The sequence below is a fragment of the Octopus bimaculoides genome, chromosome 21 (assembly GCF_001194135.2).
Source record: "Octopus bimaculoides isolate UCB-OBI-ISO-001 chromosome 21, ASM119413v2, whole genome shotgun sequence".
NCBI lineage: Eukaryota > Metazoa > Mollusca > Cephalopoda > Octopoda > Octopodidae > Octopus > Octopus bimaculoides.
The window spans coordinates 33,458,323-33,476,647 of record NC_069001.1 but is presented as its reverse complement, the minus strand read 5'-3'; the positions used below and the strand labels follow the sequence as shown (position 1 = coordinate 33,476,647).

The 18,325-nt window shown below is 36.6% G+C and overlaps 1 protein-coding gene across 2 annotated transcripts in view; it reads left to right on the top strand.

Moving 5' to 3' along the window:
• Nucleotides 1-18,076, top strand: part of LOC128250432 (SIN3-HDAC complex-associated factor-like) — a 36,265-nt gene extending 18,189 nt beyond the window's left edge. For both annotated transcript variants that reach the window (XM_052975406.1, XM_052975407.1), the window contains exons 2-5: nt 12,289-12,535; nt 14,681-14,783; nt 15,304-15,430; nt 17,030-18,076. In XM_052975406.1, coding sequence (XP_052831366.1) covers nt 12,317-12,535; nt 14,681-14,783; nt 15,304-15,430; nt 17,030-17,243 — 663 coding nt within the window. In that variant the 5' untranslated portion in view covers nt 12,289-12,316 and the 3' untranslated portion in view covers nt 17,244-18,076. The remainder of the gene's footprint in view (nt 1-12,288; nt 12,536-14,680; nt 14,784-15,303; nt 15,431-17,029) is intronic.
• Nucleotides 18,077-18,325: the final 249 nt, after the last annotated feature.

Genomic DNA, 18,325 nt, shown 5'->3' with positions numbered 1-18,325 from the left:
GCACACATTCATTTTCGGTTTCTCTGTAAGACATTCCGCTAGTTTTTGAAAAATTGTGTGCTATATTTTATAAAACTGATCTAGCAACCTGCACTTAATCTCCCTCAAGTAACACCTCCTCGTTTGAAATACAGAAAAAATGCATTGGATAGGGATATACAAAGACGAGATGATCATGGCTAGAACAGCACTGATTGAACAGAACTCAACTTAAACTGTGAAAGAAATATTTAAAAAAAAAAAAAAATTCTTTACATGAATTCTATATTTCGTCTTTTAAGCAGTCTGGTAGATTTCTAAATTTTATTTGCTTGTCTGTCACTTAATCAATTATTTTTCTGTCAGCATGAAAGTTCGTTGTTCTCGTCTGCGATCACCAGGTCATTGACTCTTAGAGTGATGAACTTTCACCGCCACAAACCACCTGTGCTATTAAAGGAGGAAAGAACAATATATGAATGTGAATAGAATTGTATCTCGTCTGGCAGACACTGCAGATCATTGCTTGCTAACGACTTACATCATACATACTCAATGTGTATACGTGTATATCTGAATGTCTGCGTCTTCTGTATGTAAGTGTATGTTTATATATGCGCAGTAATCGTTCGCCATATCGCGGTTCACCTATCGCGGTTTATTACCTAAGCCCACGTCGATTCTTCCGTGGTGTTGTTTTGCATTTATATTAAAATAAATATATATAAATTATAAAAATAATAATTAAAATACAGTACTGTTTCTACTTCGCGGATTTTCACTAATCGCGAGGGTGGGGTGGGGGTGGAACGTAATACCCGCGATAGTCGAGGGATTACTGTATAATGCGCGCACGCGTTTATGAGAAAGTGTGACAGAGAGAAATAGAGAGTGGTGGGGTGGTGTATCTTTGGAAACGTAAAACTGAGAGTAACATTTATTGCAGTTTTCATTTTCTAATAAATATGGAATCTGATATTGCATTTTTTTTCTCATTGTATGCACATTTTTGGTGGGGAGGAAGGAATAATGTGTGTTTGTATGGGGGTAGTGGTGTATATAAGGACAAGGAGAAAATACCCAGTGACAATCTCGGCATGAAAACAAAATGGTAAGGTCGGTGCTAATGTACTTAGTGTTGTGAGGCAGGAAATTTTAATTGAAAATAGAATGTGAGCCATAAGAGGAAAGTGAGTCTGATCTCGCCAGTATGTGGAGATCATCATCAATGTAATTTTAAACAATTAAAATTTCTCGGCTCACTACACTGTGTACCAGGTTCATTTCATGCTAGCGTGCCCTTGGGTTCTTTCAAGTTATAATTTCTAGTTATCAAGCCATTCATTGTTTATGCTCAATAAACTCGAATATGCAATATATAGTACGAATACTGATTTGCCATCGTACTGTCAACATCAGACTCCTTTCCACTGCATTACCCGAATACTATTTTCATTTAAGATTTTAGGGTTGTCACCCCTGTCTGTTTTTACCATGGTTGCTGTGTGTGTACTTGTATGTATACGTATATATATATATATATACATATATATATATATATATATGTATGTATATATACACACACATACATGTGTGCGTTTATATGTGAGTGCATATATGTGTATACGTATATACATACATCCATTTATATACCAATACACCCTACAAGTGTGCACGTGCACACACGCACACACATACACACACGCTAATAAAATACATATCTATACATACGCATATCATCATCATCATTATCATTTGACGTCTGTCTCCTATATATGTACGAGGGTGGGCTGAAAGGTTCATAGGCTGACTATGAAGGAGTGACGCTATACCTGTGAAATCTCGCATGCATTAATTTCAACCCTTCTTATTAATAACTGCATTGTTTCTTTCCAGGTAAACTGACATCTGACTGTTCAAAGAAGACTTCAAAAACAACTAGTAGCAACTTATCTTGAAAATGGACAAAATTTGGCATCGTCATGTTATCAAGTGCCTGCAGAAAAGGGGTTTAGCCTTCAAGGACACTCATGCTGACATTGTTGTTATATTAGGGAACGACACCGTAGCTTTATCATCAGTGCAAAAGTGGGCAACTGAAATTAGGATGGGAAGGGAGAGTGTTGAAGATCACCCAAGGTCTGATGTCCTGCAACAGCTACCACTGAGGAAAGCACCTAGTGATGGATGACAGGTATGACGAAAGTTTCTGTTCGATGGGTGTCACCTCTTCTGACACCTGATCAAAAGCGCACCAAGCTGATCACATCATGAGAAAATCTGACATTGTTTGAGACAGATCCAGCTAGTTTCTTTGAACATTTTCTAGCCCAGGATGAGTGTTGGCCTCATCACTTTGAGCGAGAAACAAAGAGACAATCCATGCAGTGGAAACTTACTTCACCTACTTCAAAGAAGGCCAAGGTTGTTTCACCAGTTTTTTAGGATGCGAAAGGCATTGTGTTTATTGACTATTTTCAAAAGGGCCGCACCATCAATGGAGAGTATTAAGCAGTTTCAAAAGGCTATCAAGACCAAACGCTCATGAAAACTGACGAAAGGGCTCTAGTTCCATGAGAACAATCCCCCAGCATACAAGTCCTTCATTTCAATGGCTGCTATGCGTGGCTGTGATTTTGAACTGGTTAACTACCCTCCCTAATCTGGGCAACTAGATTTGAACCCAGCTGACTATCATCTGTTCCCCAACATGAAAAAAAATACACTTGACTAGGAACAAGTATCGCAATGATGATGGCATCATATCTGCTAAAGACTGATGACAACAGGTTGTAAACTTCTTCAATGGGAACCAAGCACGGCAACACTGATGGAAGAAGTGAGTAGTCCACAAGGGGAAACTTTGTTGAAAAATTGGCCACATTCCATGAGGGTATCTTGTTCAGCCTATGAACTTTTCAGTCGACCTTTGTATAATTACACACACATGTATGCATATATATGTGTATGTATCTATTAGATATATGCATATATTTATATATAGATATAGATTTGTATATATATATATATATAGTGTATGTATAGTATATGTGTGTGTATAGGTATAAGAGCTACTAATAGTTTCTTCACATAGTGTTCAGGCTAAATTTGACAGTTTGCATAAAAAGATAAGAAAACAATATCTCATCCAATAATAAGGAAAACATTTTAAGTCAAAATATATCAACTAATTTATGGCTGGGAGATAACAATTTACTCAAAGTAGCCACTCTCAGCTGCCACCACGGCTTCAAGACAGTTCCAGAACCTGGTGCATACGTTTCTCATTGTGTTCTTGGGAAGATCTTCGAACACCTCTTCTTGGCTACATCTTGGCTTTTATGTTGCAAGTAGAATGTTGCTGTTTTTCTCAACCGCGCCCCATGCATGGGATTATATTCAGAGGAATTTGGAGGACAGAAGTTGGAGTTGATGAAGTCGTAGGAAATCTCTGACAACCACTTGTGATTCTTTGCAGAGGTATGGCAAAGAACTGGATCCGTCTGCCACATATATGGCCTTCCTGCGGCAAGCCTCTCCAGCCTGGGTTTGACTACACACTCCAGCACCTTCACTTTAGCTATCTGAATTGAGCCTCAGTCCCTGTTCAAAGACTGGAGGGATAAATTCCGGTGTGCAGACGCAGTAAAGAAGCTTGCTGTGTCCCTTTCTGCTGATCACGGCTTTGTAGTCTTCATTTCAGCTGTCCATGTCGCGTCCTACAGCCTTTAGTGTTCACACAGCATTGAGCAGTAATGATGATGTCAACATGAGTATCTCTTTTCCAATATCCAGTCCTCTATTCTGCTAACTTTTTCTCAACTACAACTTTAATATTTATGTTCTCCAATGCCATTGGCTATTCACCCAGCTGTTTCTGGGAAAAAAGGTGACATAAAAATCGTCAAATCTATACCCAAGATTCTACATAAATGACTTCGTTCGGTTTTCATATAAGGAAACCACTCACATATATTAAGTGAGGAGGTAGATAAAATCCAAGCTATCACCTTAGCAGTGTTTCATGCAAGAACCTGATTAGCAAAGTGTTTGGATAGCAGTGTAAAGGTTACACATGTTGGTTAACCAAAGAATGATTAGTTCGGGCATACACACATTTATATGCATATATGTATATACATAATAAAGGGTGCCGGCGAAATCCGAGATGGTAATCCAATAGTATTGTAGGGGGTAAGAAAATCCAAGATTTGTGTGTGTGTATATATATATATATATATATATATATATATATATATATATATCTAAGGATTTTTATGTATGCATATGTGTATATATGTGCATATATGTGTCTATATACATGACTGGCACCCCATCGGTTACAATGGCAGGGGTTCTAGTTTATCCGATCAACGGAACAGACTGCTCGTGAGCACTCCACAGACACACGTACCCTTAACATAGTTCTCAGGGAGATTCAATGTGACTCAGAATATGACAAGGCTGGGCCCTTTGAATTACAGGTACAACTCATTTTTGCCAACCCAATGAACTGGAGCAAGGTACAGTGTCTTGTTGAAGGACACAACGCACCGCCAGGAATTGAACTTACGACCTTTAGCTGAATACTCTAACCACTAAGCCACACACCTTCACGCCTGTATATATCACACACACACACATATACACACATTTTGTTAATGTTAGTCTCTTGCCGTTTTTTGTTTGCCTTTTTTTTTTCTTTTTTAGCTGACCCTTTTTGTTCACTGTCTTAGTCCATGACAGTACTTGTTTCCAACCTCTCATCGCAACATGTATTCTTTTCTCGCTCTTTGTGTCTTTTTCTTTTCTCCTTCTTTATATTAACTTCAAACTTTTTTTTTTTTAGTTTCTGAGAACAAACGTGTGACGTCCGCACGTTTTACGTTGAAATTGTTATCCCGTTCTCTTTAACGCTATTGTCTGACCCTTTTGTCCTCTTAATCCATTGCTTCCTATTTTGTTCGACATATCCATTTCTCTTTCCCTCTGTGTCCAGTTCTTTTCCTCAAAAGAATAGACTCAGTTCTTTACACAAATTCAGTTTACTTTCTATCTTTCCTTCTTCCTGGATTCGATAAACTAAATTACTTATTAAGTATTGCATTCTGTTCATTTGGATACAACATTTTTGCCAAAAAAAAGCTGGCTACTAAGCCACAAATTTTGACTAGGTATTGAGTGCTTTTAGCAGAGCTGACTCTATTGCAAACCTTTGAAGGCCTCTTTCTAGTCATTTGTTCTCCTAGAAACAGCAGCCAAGTATCTTTAAATCATTCCTTATGTCTTTTAAAAAAGGGAGGGATGGATACATTAAATAACATAGTCTTAAATGCACTACTTAAAATATAGAATAGTCATGGTGGATCGCATTTTATCAATGATCTGCTCCCTCAGAGTTCTGCCGGGACTAAACGTCTGTGACATAGCACGTTACTTCTTGGTTTTCACTTCATGATACACATCGCATGAAAGTTAAAAGAAATTTATTTTCAAGTTAAAAATATAGAAAATTTTTACTTATCTCGTTTTATAAATTATATATGTCTATGTATAAGAAAATTGTGAATAACATTTTTTTCAAGTCGTTCCATCATTATTACGAATTTTCTCAAGTTTAAAATTTTTCTTTCAAAAGCCTGAAGCTCCCCATTTGAGAACTACTGACATAACAGTCACGTGATGTGTCGTCTGCTTCCAATTTGTTCACGACTTGATAGTGTTGAACGCTCTCTCTTCCCATCTCCCTCCCTCTCCCCCCTCCCTCTCTCTCCCTCTTTCTCTCTCACTCATATACATTCACGCACCACCACCATCTGCATCTTGAATGCTTTTAGCTGGACCTCAAAATTAAACTGTTAAAGCCCATGTGGTCGCTCGCCTTGCAAGAAATAGAAGCCAAATATCCTTCAAGTTACTTCCTACTTGTCTTTTAAAAAAATGGAAGTCATTTAGAGTAATCTTTGAGTTAAATACTCTCCCTTTTGTCAACCAACAGCTAACAATATAACGGGTTTAATGGAAGTAAATAAGGTAGTGAATTTAATTCAATAATACATTTTAATTGGGTTATAACCTACAAATGGAAAATATTCGAATTTCTGATTACTTTCGATTTATATTGTCGAAAACAAAACTTAAACTAGAAAGAATATTTTATCATGCCTTCCGATTTCGTATTGATAATAAATAATATCGATGAGGATAATGGCATACGTTCTTCAAAGATTATGAACAAGTTGTCAAAATAGTTAAAATGATAAGAATGTCTTTTCTTGATGAAGAAATATCAAAAACTGACAATTGTCATGTAAACCTTAAAAAATTCATTTCTGCAGAATTTCGTAAAAATAAAGTGGAGAAAATGGATGCGCTAAACTGTAGTTAGGCTTTTGATAAGAAGACAAAATATTAAATGAAAAAACTTTCTCTGACGGTTTAAACCAAATAATATTAGCTGCTAATCGATGTAGTTAAAACTGGAGCATTTAACTTATGGATCGTTTTTTTTATAATTGGTTTACTCGTCCAGATTTCCCTCGGGGCTAAACTACAATGATATGACACATTGGTTCTGTTTTTTTGTTGTTTTTTTACTTATGCAAGAACGCTGGAGCATCAAATAAAATATCATTCTCCCATTTTGCTTAAAGCTAAAACTAGAGAACTATTGCTTACCTTGTATCATACCATATACTCGTTTGTAGATGACAAAATCATGAATAATACAGTATTCGTGACGTTTAGACACGACTCTAGATTTTCTAAAGTTTTAAATTCCGTGGCGCGCCATTTCATCTCGTTGATTTAATGCCGGAGTGTTCAGCAGTCTATCACGTGATAAGTCGTCTGCTCTTTCCATTTGTTCAAAGAGTGCGTTGAACGCTCAGTTTCTCTCTCTCTCTCTCTCTCTCTCTCTCTCTCGCTTTTAGCGAAGTTGAACCTTACAACCATTTTGAACCCTAAATTGGTCAAGCTAATCGCTCGACCTGCTAGAGACAGCGATCGAATTCTCTCAAATCACTCCCTATCGGTCGTAAAAGATGGAAGAGTACATTGGATAACAATCTTAGACACATTGCCTGAAATAAAGATTGGGTGTCCATAGAAGGGTGCCTTTTATCAATCGTCTACTGATTCAAATTTTTCTCAAGAGTAAACATCTATTACAAATACATTGCTTTTCAATAGTTTTGACCGTGACAAGCTAGAATTCAAATACCCTGCTTGTCTATGGGAAAGTTTAAAAAGAAATACATTTCATTTTAAAGTTAAAAATTTAAAAAGCTATTACTTACCTTGTTTTATAATCATATTTGTATATAACAAAATCAGGAATGAAACGGTTTTCAAGATGTTTAATCTGAAGTTTGTAATTTTTCTTTAAAAATCCGCAGCGCACTTTTTGAAGACCACTGGCATAACACAGTATATCACATGTGTCGTCTGCTCATGACTTGATAGTCTTCAACGCGCACCTTCCCTCTCTCTTCTATCTTCCTTTCTCTCTCCTTCAGCTCCTCTCGTTTTCTCTGCCTCCCTCTCTCTCTCTCTCTCTCTCTCTCACACACACACACACCACCTCCACCTGGATCTTGAATGCTTTTAGCAGGATTGACTTTTGCTGCAAAGAATTCAGACCGCAAAACAAAACTTTTGAAGCCTATCTTGTCGTCCATCTAGCTAGAAATAGCAGCCAAGTAGGATCCCTCAAGTTACTCCCTACTTGTCTAAATAAAATGGAGGGAATCATTCTTGGTTAGGTCTTTGAATTTAGTCTTTTATCCCTTTTGTTAATCAGCAGCTATAACAAAACATCTATAACAAAACACATTGCTTCTCAATGGCTTCAATTTGTGACAAACTAGAAATCAAATATATTACTTTCCTACGCTTGAAAATTAAATAAGAGAAAACCAACTCATTCTAAAGTTGAAAATTATTTACCTTTGTTTTTCACATTACATTTTATGTATTAAAAAGATCATGAATAAAACAGTTTTCAAGATGTTCAATCTTATAGATTTTCTTAAATTTTAAACTTTTCTTTTAAAAATTTGCGCTGGATTATTTGAGAACCAGCCATAACGCAGTGTCACGTGACATATCGTCTGCTTCTAATTTGGTCATGACTCTCTCACTCTCTCTTTCTCTCTCTCTCACTCTCTCTCTCACACACCCACACAAACACACACACATACGCACGCACACTTTAATCTATCCATCCATTCATCCCTTTCTTTCGTTAACACCATCACCTGGATATTGAGGGTTATAGTTTCATTTTATGGTACATATTGTTGCAAATAGTTTGGACTATCCAATCAAACTACATATGGCTCCTGTATACTGAGCCGAATATAACTCTAGTGGGGCTCCTGAGCCAATATATTCCCCTGCCCTCCTTGGGGGAGGGGTTCATGGCTCATACATAAATCTGGCTCTGCCTATATGATGACTTATCCTTTTACAACTAGCAACCAGATATTCCTCAGAATATCCATGTCAAGTGAAAACTTCTTTCGAAGAAAAATTGTATTAAAGGCAACATCACGCAAATTAGTTTTCCATCTTTAACAACAATTCAAAACGGAAGAAAATAAAATTCAAAACGATGTGATGCAACCATACACGCCTCCAAAAAGTTTACACTGAATAAATGGTAAATTTACACTGAATAAATGGTAAATTTACACTGAATAACTGGTAAATAGAATATTGAATTCCGTTCAACAATACAAAGAATGAAGAATTCTACAACTGCACTTATTAATCGTAAAGTAAAATATTCCCCCCTCCCGGTCGTGAAGCCAAGTTATACATGTTTCTGAATGACAAAGTGAAAATAGAGTTTTAAACATGAGTATCGTCTTGTCTAGTGGCCCCCAACCTTCTTTGCTTCATGGACCGGCTTAGTGCAAGACAATTTTCCCACAGACCGGAAAACACAATAAAATGCATGATATATAATCTAGTTATTACATGTTTGTTGTTTGTTGGCACTCCGTCGCTTACGACGTTAAGGGTTCCAGTTGATCCGATCAACGGAACAGCCTGCTCGTGAAATTAACGTGCAAGTGGCTGAGCGTTCCACAGACACGTGTACCTTTAACGTAGTTCTCGGGGATATTCAGCGTGACACAGTGTGACAAGGCTGACCCTTTGAATTACAGGCACAACAGAAACAGGAAGAAAGAGTGAGAGAAAGTTGTGGTGAAAGAGTACAGCAGGGTTCGCAACCCTCCCCTGCCGGAGACTCGTGGAACTTTAGGTGTTTTCGCTCAATAAACACTCACAACGCCCGCTCTGGGAATCGAAACCGCGATCCTATGACCGCGAGTCCGCTGCCCTAACCACTGGGCCATTGCGCCTCAACTTATTACATATACATTACACATATAGTACGTATATAATGCAAAAACACTCTGTAGACTGCGGTAGTCAATAAAATAGAAATAAAATTTTAAAATCTGCTCTTTCTGTGCAGCCCGGCGGTTAAGGACCCCTGGCCTAGTCGTATAGGCACTGTCCGAATGGTCATGATTGAATACCCTGTATCATTCGTCTGTTCTTTTAATTCTCGCGGGAGTGAAACATCTACCGCATAAAACATTGTTTCTCAATGGTTTTGACTTCGAAATATATTGGCACACATCGCTTGTCATCAAGTTTAAAACAATGTTATTTCAAAGTTTTAAAATATAGAGAAAAAACAAAACCCAGTTACTTACCTTATTCTATAAATCGTATTTATAAATAAGAAAATCGTGAATAACACTTTTTAAGTCGTTCAATTATTATTATATATATTTTCTTGAAACTTTTCTCTTTCAAAAATTCGCGGTTCACCATTTCAGATCCACCGACAGTGTGTCACGTGATATGTCGTCTGTTTCTTCCAATTTGTTCGCGACTTGATAGTTCTCCTCTTTCCCTCCCTCTCTCTTTCCTCAGTAACAATGTTTATCCTCCTCTCCTATCTCTCCTCAGTAACAACGTGTGTTCTCCCTCCCCCCTCTCTTTCCTCAGTGACAGTTTCCTCTTTCTCTCTTTTCCCTCTCTCTCTCTCACTCACTTTCTGTTTCCTCCTCTCTCTCTCTCACCATAACAGTCTCCATTTCATTACCTTTCTTTCACTATGTTTCTCAGACTCACCGAGATCTCCCCCCGTATCAGCCACATCGACTCTGAGAAGCAGGACCTGCAAAGGTCGTGTGAATTTATATATAAATATATATATAAAAAGATAATAATAAAGAAAAATTCCGTTTACCCTCCAAAAAGTGCAACAGAATAAGTTCCTTGATTGCCTATCTTGATTTTGTATCAACACCTCGTTAGGGCACACCCTTACTCAGCACTGCTTTCTCTGAAAAGTGATACAAACATTGCTTATCTATTTATCTATTTATTTTATTTACTTTATTTATTTATATAATTAGATGACAATACTTCCTGTTGCTGTTAGTTAAAAAAAAAATAAATAAATAATAATAATAATAATAATGATAATAATAATAAATAAAGACAAGAATGACTGGGGTAACCCCTAGTTATGTTTAAATATTGTCTTCTGAAACTGTCAAACACGCTCTCTCTCTCTCGCACACACACACACACACACACACACACACACATACTGGCCCCAAATTCAGTGGAGTTAAATTGTGATTGCTAGCTCTCGAACTAGCAACCACACAACTACACAAAAGAGTGATGTCCTACCGCTCATACACTTAATTCCACGGAATTTAGGATTGAGCAGAAACTGTATGTTGTCCCATTGCTCCAATTCTCAAATTGTTAATATACATGTATACATAGGTACATATATATTCATGTGCACGCGCGTGTTTGTGTGTGTGCTTGTGTGTATGAATGAATGTTTCAACATCTGTGTGCACGTGTGTATATGTATGTATGCTTTGTGTGTATGCATATGTGCTTATTGTAATCGCCGTTAATAATTTATAGGACAGATATTTTTCAATTAGTATCCAAAATGATTTTTAAACATATGTATTCTCTCTCCTTTGAATTTTTACTCAGTATATTAAATCTCTCTATCTCTCTCTCTCTCTCTCTCTCTCTCTCTCTCCATTTGGTTGGGAATCAAGCTTCTTACCACAAAACCACTCCTGCACCTCACATTTTTTTCTTTTAATATTATGTGGTCAAGAGAGGAAGGGTTTAATACTGATGACCTTTATCAGGGACTCCAAAAATTATAGAGTTAAAGGGAAGAAGAAATGACAACCAGTTGTTAGCTATGGTATGAAGCAACACATTAAGATATTTTAGTTTGTTTCAGATTGGAGAACAGATCCAAATGCTTGCATCAAAGTGGACTCTGCTAAAGGCAACCACTCAGTGGTGTTGAACTAGGTGATGGATTAAGTCTATCAACTTCAAAGTAGGTACAATCTATCTGACAGGCTTTAGGTCATCTTAAGGCTGTGGTATGACACAACTTACCCTCTGTACTTCACAGTGAGATTGAACCCAGAGCCTTTGGGTTCTTATCTTTTAGTCAGAAGGGTAAGTAGTGTGGTGTTCATGACCTTTCACAGAGCTTCTAAGACCAGTAAGAAGGAAAGAATGTATCCTTAAACTGGAGTCCTTGTCTGAATGCTAGTAACAGAATGGATTTTGCTAAAGGTACTCAAGATACCAACCAGGTGATGATGTTAAATCAGGTAGCTGATTAAGTCTACCAACCAAGTGGGCCACAGCAGCATTTGAACTCAAAATGTAAAGAGCTAAACAAACACCACAAGGTATCTAATCTGCTGCTGTGCAATCTATCAATCCACTGCCTTGCTTTGATACATTTTTTTTTTATCAAACTTGAAAGGATGAAAGTCAAAGTTGGGTTCAGCATTATTTGAACTCTGAGTGCTGAGTGTCAGGTCAAATACTGTGAAGTGTTCTACCCAACACTCTAACAAGTCTACCTGTTTGCTCCTTTAAATTACATATGTAACATGTGCATACAAACTTTAAAACTAGTAAGAGAACATTTTTAAGGGAGAAAGGCTCAACTGTTTCAAAATATACATTCCTACCTACATTTTTAATTTACATTACCCATAATCATTTGTGTACTTAGTTATGTGGCTAATCGTTTAAGTAATTGTCTGGAAGAGGTGTGGAGGGGGTTAAGTGGTGAAACAGCATTGAAAATGTCTAATCAATCTTTTACTATTGTTTGTTTTATCTAAATTACAATGATTGAGCTTTGTTTCTTTATAGGAAGATTTTCAAAAGAAAACTAATATAATAAAAAAAAAACGTTTCTATATTTTTCAGCAAACATTATCGACTTGACTTGTTCAAAATGTCCAGCAACAGGCATAAGATGTATCGCAGCCAGACGGGCTGTTGCATCTGTCGCGTGAAATCTTCTAGCTCTCGCTTTACAAGCAGTGAGCGTTATGAAAGAGACTTTCGGCGGTGCTTTCACGTGGCCAACAGATCAGGGGATATCTGCAATGCGTGCGTGCTTCTTGTTAAACGATGGCGGATGAGGAAAGATAAAGATCGACATTGGGAATATGTAAGTCATGATATTCTATTTCATTTCAAAACATATTTTTTCACACATTTATTTTCATTAGCTTTAATACACTATTTTAGAAATAATATGTTTCTGTGAATATTCTTTTATATTTTCACTCATTTCAATCATTAGGCAGTGGCCATGCTTGAGACTCACTGGCTTGGTATCAAAAGACCTGCCAACTTGGTATCTTCTGGAACATTTCAGCTCCCTGACTTGTAACTGCTAGGTTTAGGGATTTGAAACCTCTTGGTTTTCTAACTTAGTATCTATCTCCAGCCATACTAGCCTGGTACCTATGCTTACTGCTGTTTTTGTAGGCTGTATATAAGAACTGATGTGTATCGGTCCATCCAGTTTTAAAGTTATAACGTGCAAGTTAATGGAATTCTACAAGCCATAATGATCTTATGCAATGCTTGTTCAATATTCCAGAAATAGCAGCTAAAGCTCCCTCAAATCCAAATAGTCATCATCATCATCATCTTTACAGCCACTTTCCATACTGGCATGGATTGGACTGTCTGGCATGATCCAATGAGTCAGAGGATTATCTCTTGCTCCAATGCCTTTGTCTTGGCATAATTCCTACAGTTATGTTAAAAAGAGGACACATGAATTGATATAGACCTAGATATAATGTATCTAATCAAGGTTGGAACGTCTAAACAATCAGGGTTGATCTGGGTCTAAACAACAACAATCAATTTAATCGGCACCCATTAGTTTTCTTTACTTTGCACTTGGTCATTTTTGTTAAACAATGTTTACATACTGATACAGAAGGAATGTAGTTAATCAGTTAACTGATCCTCTCAACCATGGCAGAATTTCAGTTCAGAATTGAAGGGAGGTAACTAAATACGTTTTAATTATATCATAAAGACAATCTGATACTTTTATGACTCTCTGCCAATAACTGCTTCAATAGTAATAATAACAATTTCTCATATAGATAAAAGAGATGTAACTAATACTACAAGGTATTTTGTCATCATGATCAGAAATCCTTTTAGAAAACTGACCTTTGGATGCTTGCTCATGGACAATTTCAGATCTCTTTTTTTATCACGTGTTCAGAGTTATTAATGTTACCTCCTTTTCTCCAAGTCCTTTTCCAGTCATTTTAAGTCAATTTGTTTTAATGCTTTTTTGTGTGTTTTCTGTTCTTTTGACCTATTGTCTTGAAACCAAAGATGGTCATTTTTCTTCTAGCACTGACTTAAGCCACTCAAGCTGTTATCGTTTGGTTTGGGTTTAAAAGTTCAAAGTGGACTAAACTTTTCATATTCCACCAAACAGATAACACCTTACATAGGTGAAGACATTCTTTAGCTTGGGGTACCAGTGTTTCTCATTACTCTATCTACTGTCTTCAGTGCTTGACATTTATATAGTGAACCCATTTCTCGTCACCAATCACTATTCAGTCCAAAAAAGGTTCATTTGTGAGACATGACAGCAAAGAAGAGCACACATTCACTCACTGCATGCGATTAGACTCAGAAAGTTTGTGAGGAACCCATTGACTCAATTTGCTGACTTTTCCAATGGCATACAGGTGTCAATGAATGGTTGAATGACAAAATCCAAGCTTCTCTGCTAGTTCCTCAATGGGATTTTGTTCCATGAATTGCAGGACGTTCTTGTCAAGCTCTACAGATCTTCCAAGACAAGGCTCATCTTCTAGGCTGTAGTTTCTGGCTCAGAATTTCTGGAACCACCGTTGACACTGGCTTATACTTATTGTCCAATACCCATATACTGCATTCATATTCCTCACACTTTCTGTTGCATTGTTATCTTCATTGAACTCATAAAGCAAAATATGCCAAATATGCTCCTTTGTCACTTCCATTATAGCTTTGAAAAAATAACTGTTAAAATCGAACTGTCCTCTTCAAAACATGCACCAAGAATAAGCACAAGGTAAAATTAATACCTGCTTTTATAGCGAGTTGATACAGGTAGTTTATCCCGTCCCCCTCCAACTTTTAGTTCATGCAATTGAAAAAACTGCATTAATTATGGAATGACCCAATATGTGTATATATATATATATATATATATATATATAATGCATGCACAGAATGTTTGTTTTTTTTAATTGTTTTTTATTGTTTTTTTTCTGACTATTTTCAGGTGGTTGATCTCCGCTTAAATCCAGGTGCAAGGTCTATATTAAAAAGAAAAAAACGCCAGACCAAAGTAGACAACCAAACTGGAGAACCTCGGAAACATGGAGGTAAAGCATTTATTGACTCCTATATTGCATCTTAGAAGAAAGCAATGAATAGCAGTTTAATTTCAATGACCTTTTGTCAACACTTGTTGTAAGAGGAAAGACCAGCGTAGAATGACATAGATATCATAGTTCATCTAATATTGATTTCAAATTTTGGCACAAGGCCAGCAATTTCGGGAAAGGGGGTAAGTTGATTCCATCGACCCCGCAGTTCAACTGGTTCTTATTTATTGACGCCCAAATGGATGAAAGGCAAATTTGACATTGGTGGAATTTGCTGTCTTATTATTTCTACAAAACCGAAGCTTCATACTTGTTTTAAAATGTTTGAAAAATGTCACAGGTGCCCTTGTATTGTGGTAAGTTCTTTGGCTGAAAGGAATTCATCTGCTTTGGTTCTCCAGTTTGTATCGTTAACTCTGCTAAAAAAGGGAATTAAAAGATTAAATGTAAGCTAATTACTATTGATGTCATGTCATTCATAACATAATTTTTACTCTCAACAATTCTGTCCTTGTAGTTGCATGTAGCTGCGATATCTGTGAAGGAATAAGGTCAGTGGGACACATAGTTGCCAAAAGACGAGAACGGAAACGGCGAGAGAAAGAAGAAGCATTGATGGAAAGTGATGGTCACTACTGGCGAATGTAAGTGTTTTGTTTGTGAAGGAGGGTGACACTCAAGTGGCACAAGGGTTGAAATTTAGACAACTAAGCATTCCTATAAGCATAGGAATTTCAGCCATGTTCATCTCATATACTATAGGCATTGTGCAACCTGAACCACATTATCCAATGTATCTTTCCTTTTCTAAGATGGTAGGGTACAATTTGAAAGAGATTTGGCTGCTATTTTTAACAAGTGGCTACATAAAGGTTCCTTCTCTTGTTGGTTGGAGTGGTATGATGTTTGTTAAAATAACATTATGTCTCTACAGGATTGTTATCTATCTGATGGTCATGGGACACCTCTGAAGATTTCTTCTTAAGAAAGTCATCTTAATTTGTTGGGGTGGCTATCTTTTTCTCTAAGCTAAACACAACAGAAAATTTGAATTCATCCCATCATCTTAACAAAGTACCTGTCAGTTTTACATTGTTGTCACAGGATAGATAGCATCTACACAGTTGCTCACCTGGCTTACAAGATTGCCTCTAGTGTGCTAATAAAAGGTGTCACTACAGAGCTAACAAATGTGCCTCTACAGAGCTAAAAAAACATGCCTCTACTGAGCTAACAAAGGTGCCTCTACAGAGCTGATAAAGGTGCTTCTACAGAACTGACAAAAGCGTCTCTAATGAACTAACAAAATGTGCCCCTATTGAACTGACAAAGATACAACTACTGCTACTGAGTTAATAAGAATCAAATCTCCTTCAAAGATACATTGGATAATGTAATCCAAGTTGTATTATCCCAGGAATTGTCATAAGTAGAATGTGTTTGAGTATAAGATCAGCTTGGTGAAAGCTGGCTTGGGGCTGAAATAACAACAGCACCACTACTCCTCAACCACCTGCCCTCAAGTTGAGTCCACTTTGTTGCAAGCATTCAGGCCAGGTTTTTGGTCTGAGGATAACTTCCTCCACTCCTCCCACCAGCCTCAAAGGCTCTGAAAGAAAAAGCTCATGAAATCAATATGCAAGTGGCTGAGAACTCCACAGACATGTATATCCTTAATGTAGTTCTCATGGAGATTCAGCAAGGTACAGAATGTGACAAGGCTGGCCTTTAGTATCACAGGTACAACTCATTTTTGCCTGATGAATAGACTGGAGCAACGAGAAGTAAAGTGTCTGGCTCAAGGACACAATGCACTGCTGGGAATCAAACTTATGATCTTATGATCATGAGCTAAATATCCTAACCACTAAACCATGTACTGTCACAAGCAAACAATAAAAATAACATCTAGTCCCCTCAGAACAAATGTAACATTTGAAAATTTTAAAACTGATTTTCATATTTTGAAACTTCTCATGTATGTATTGCTTTTATTTTAATGTTGTTAGCATTCACCATCATTTGATACCCAATTTTTTTATGCTGTATGAGTTGCAATAGTCTCATAATGTTTCTTGCATGGATTTTACAGCAAGATATCCTTCCTGTCACCAACCACTTTATAGTGCAGATTACAACTTATATACTTTATAAACTATTTATACAAACATTTATAATTCCTTTCTTTTTGTTTGTTTCTTTTAATTCTATTTTCTCTTCATTTTTTCTTGATTTCATTACAGTTATATGATTCCATGTGGGTGTGGTCCTGTTTTAATAGGACGAGCCAATGAAATAATGGTTGATGAAGGTTTAATGAAATGGTGCAGGAAACCTGGTTGTTACATGGGCAATAGTTCTACTGACCAAGAGAGCAGAACTGGAACGAGAGAGTCTTCTTTAGAAATAATTAGTGACAGTGCAGCCAGTGCTAGCAGCAATGAAATGGACTTCTAAAAACAGCAAAAATTCAGGTTCCCCTCCCTTCCTTTCCCCCTTTCTGCCTTCCCCTTCAAATCCACCGACACTACCCTCGCTACTCCTAATCGGGTGTATTGCTAGCATGTCTTGTAGGTCACAGAAACTAACCACTACCATACAACTCTCACCGTGGCTACAAAGCAAATCTGTTGCAACAACATAGAAAAATAAGCTCAATGGCAATGTATGATTTTTTTTTTGTATGATATGTGTGTGTATGAGAGAGAGTGTATGTGTATATGTGAGTGGGAGTGTATATGTGTGTGTGTATGTATAGCTAAATGAATGTTTTTCTTGCTTGTTTAGAATGTTGCATGAGTAGTCCTGGATCTCAGCCAACTGTTAACAAACACTAAAGAAGCTATTCCAATAGCAGATATTTTCCAAATTTAATTTTTTTTTTTTCCATGGATGAGGGATTTGTTCTGAGAACAACAAAATAAAAAACACAAATCAAAACAACACAAGCAATACAGCACAAACTACAAGCAAAAGAATAGAAAAATATAAGAACCAAATTAACCACAACTTTTTATTTGAAATATCACCACATCTCTCCCTCTTCCCCGCTCTCCCTCTTTCCTCTTTCTTTCTCACTTTTATATTTCATACATCTCATCAGTCATTCATATTTTATTTTTATTTTCTCACGTTTTCTTTCTCATCTAAAAATGACTGACCATTTCCCCATCTATGTCAACAAATTAATTTTTCTCCAACAAGGAAAAAAATTACATATATACATACACACACACATATCTATATATTTTTTTTATCATTCATATTTCAAAGGTAAAAAATATCTGGAAAAAATTTTTTCACATTTTTAAATTATAAAAAAAAAAGGAAATGAAAAATACAAAAACAGGTTTTTCAAGAAAAAAATTTTCAATCACAAACAAAATACACAAAACAAAAATTTTATCTTTTTTTTAACCTTTGTATGAAATATTTTTTAAATTTCTAAAGTACATCCCATGAAATATGTTTTCTTTCAATAACATCAATTCTTTAGATTCAACGTTGATGTATGATCAAGATTGAAACAAGAAAAGTAA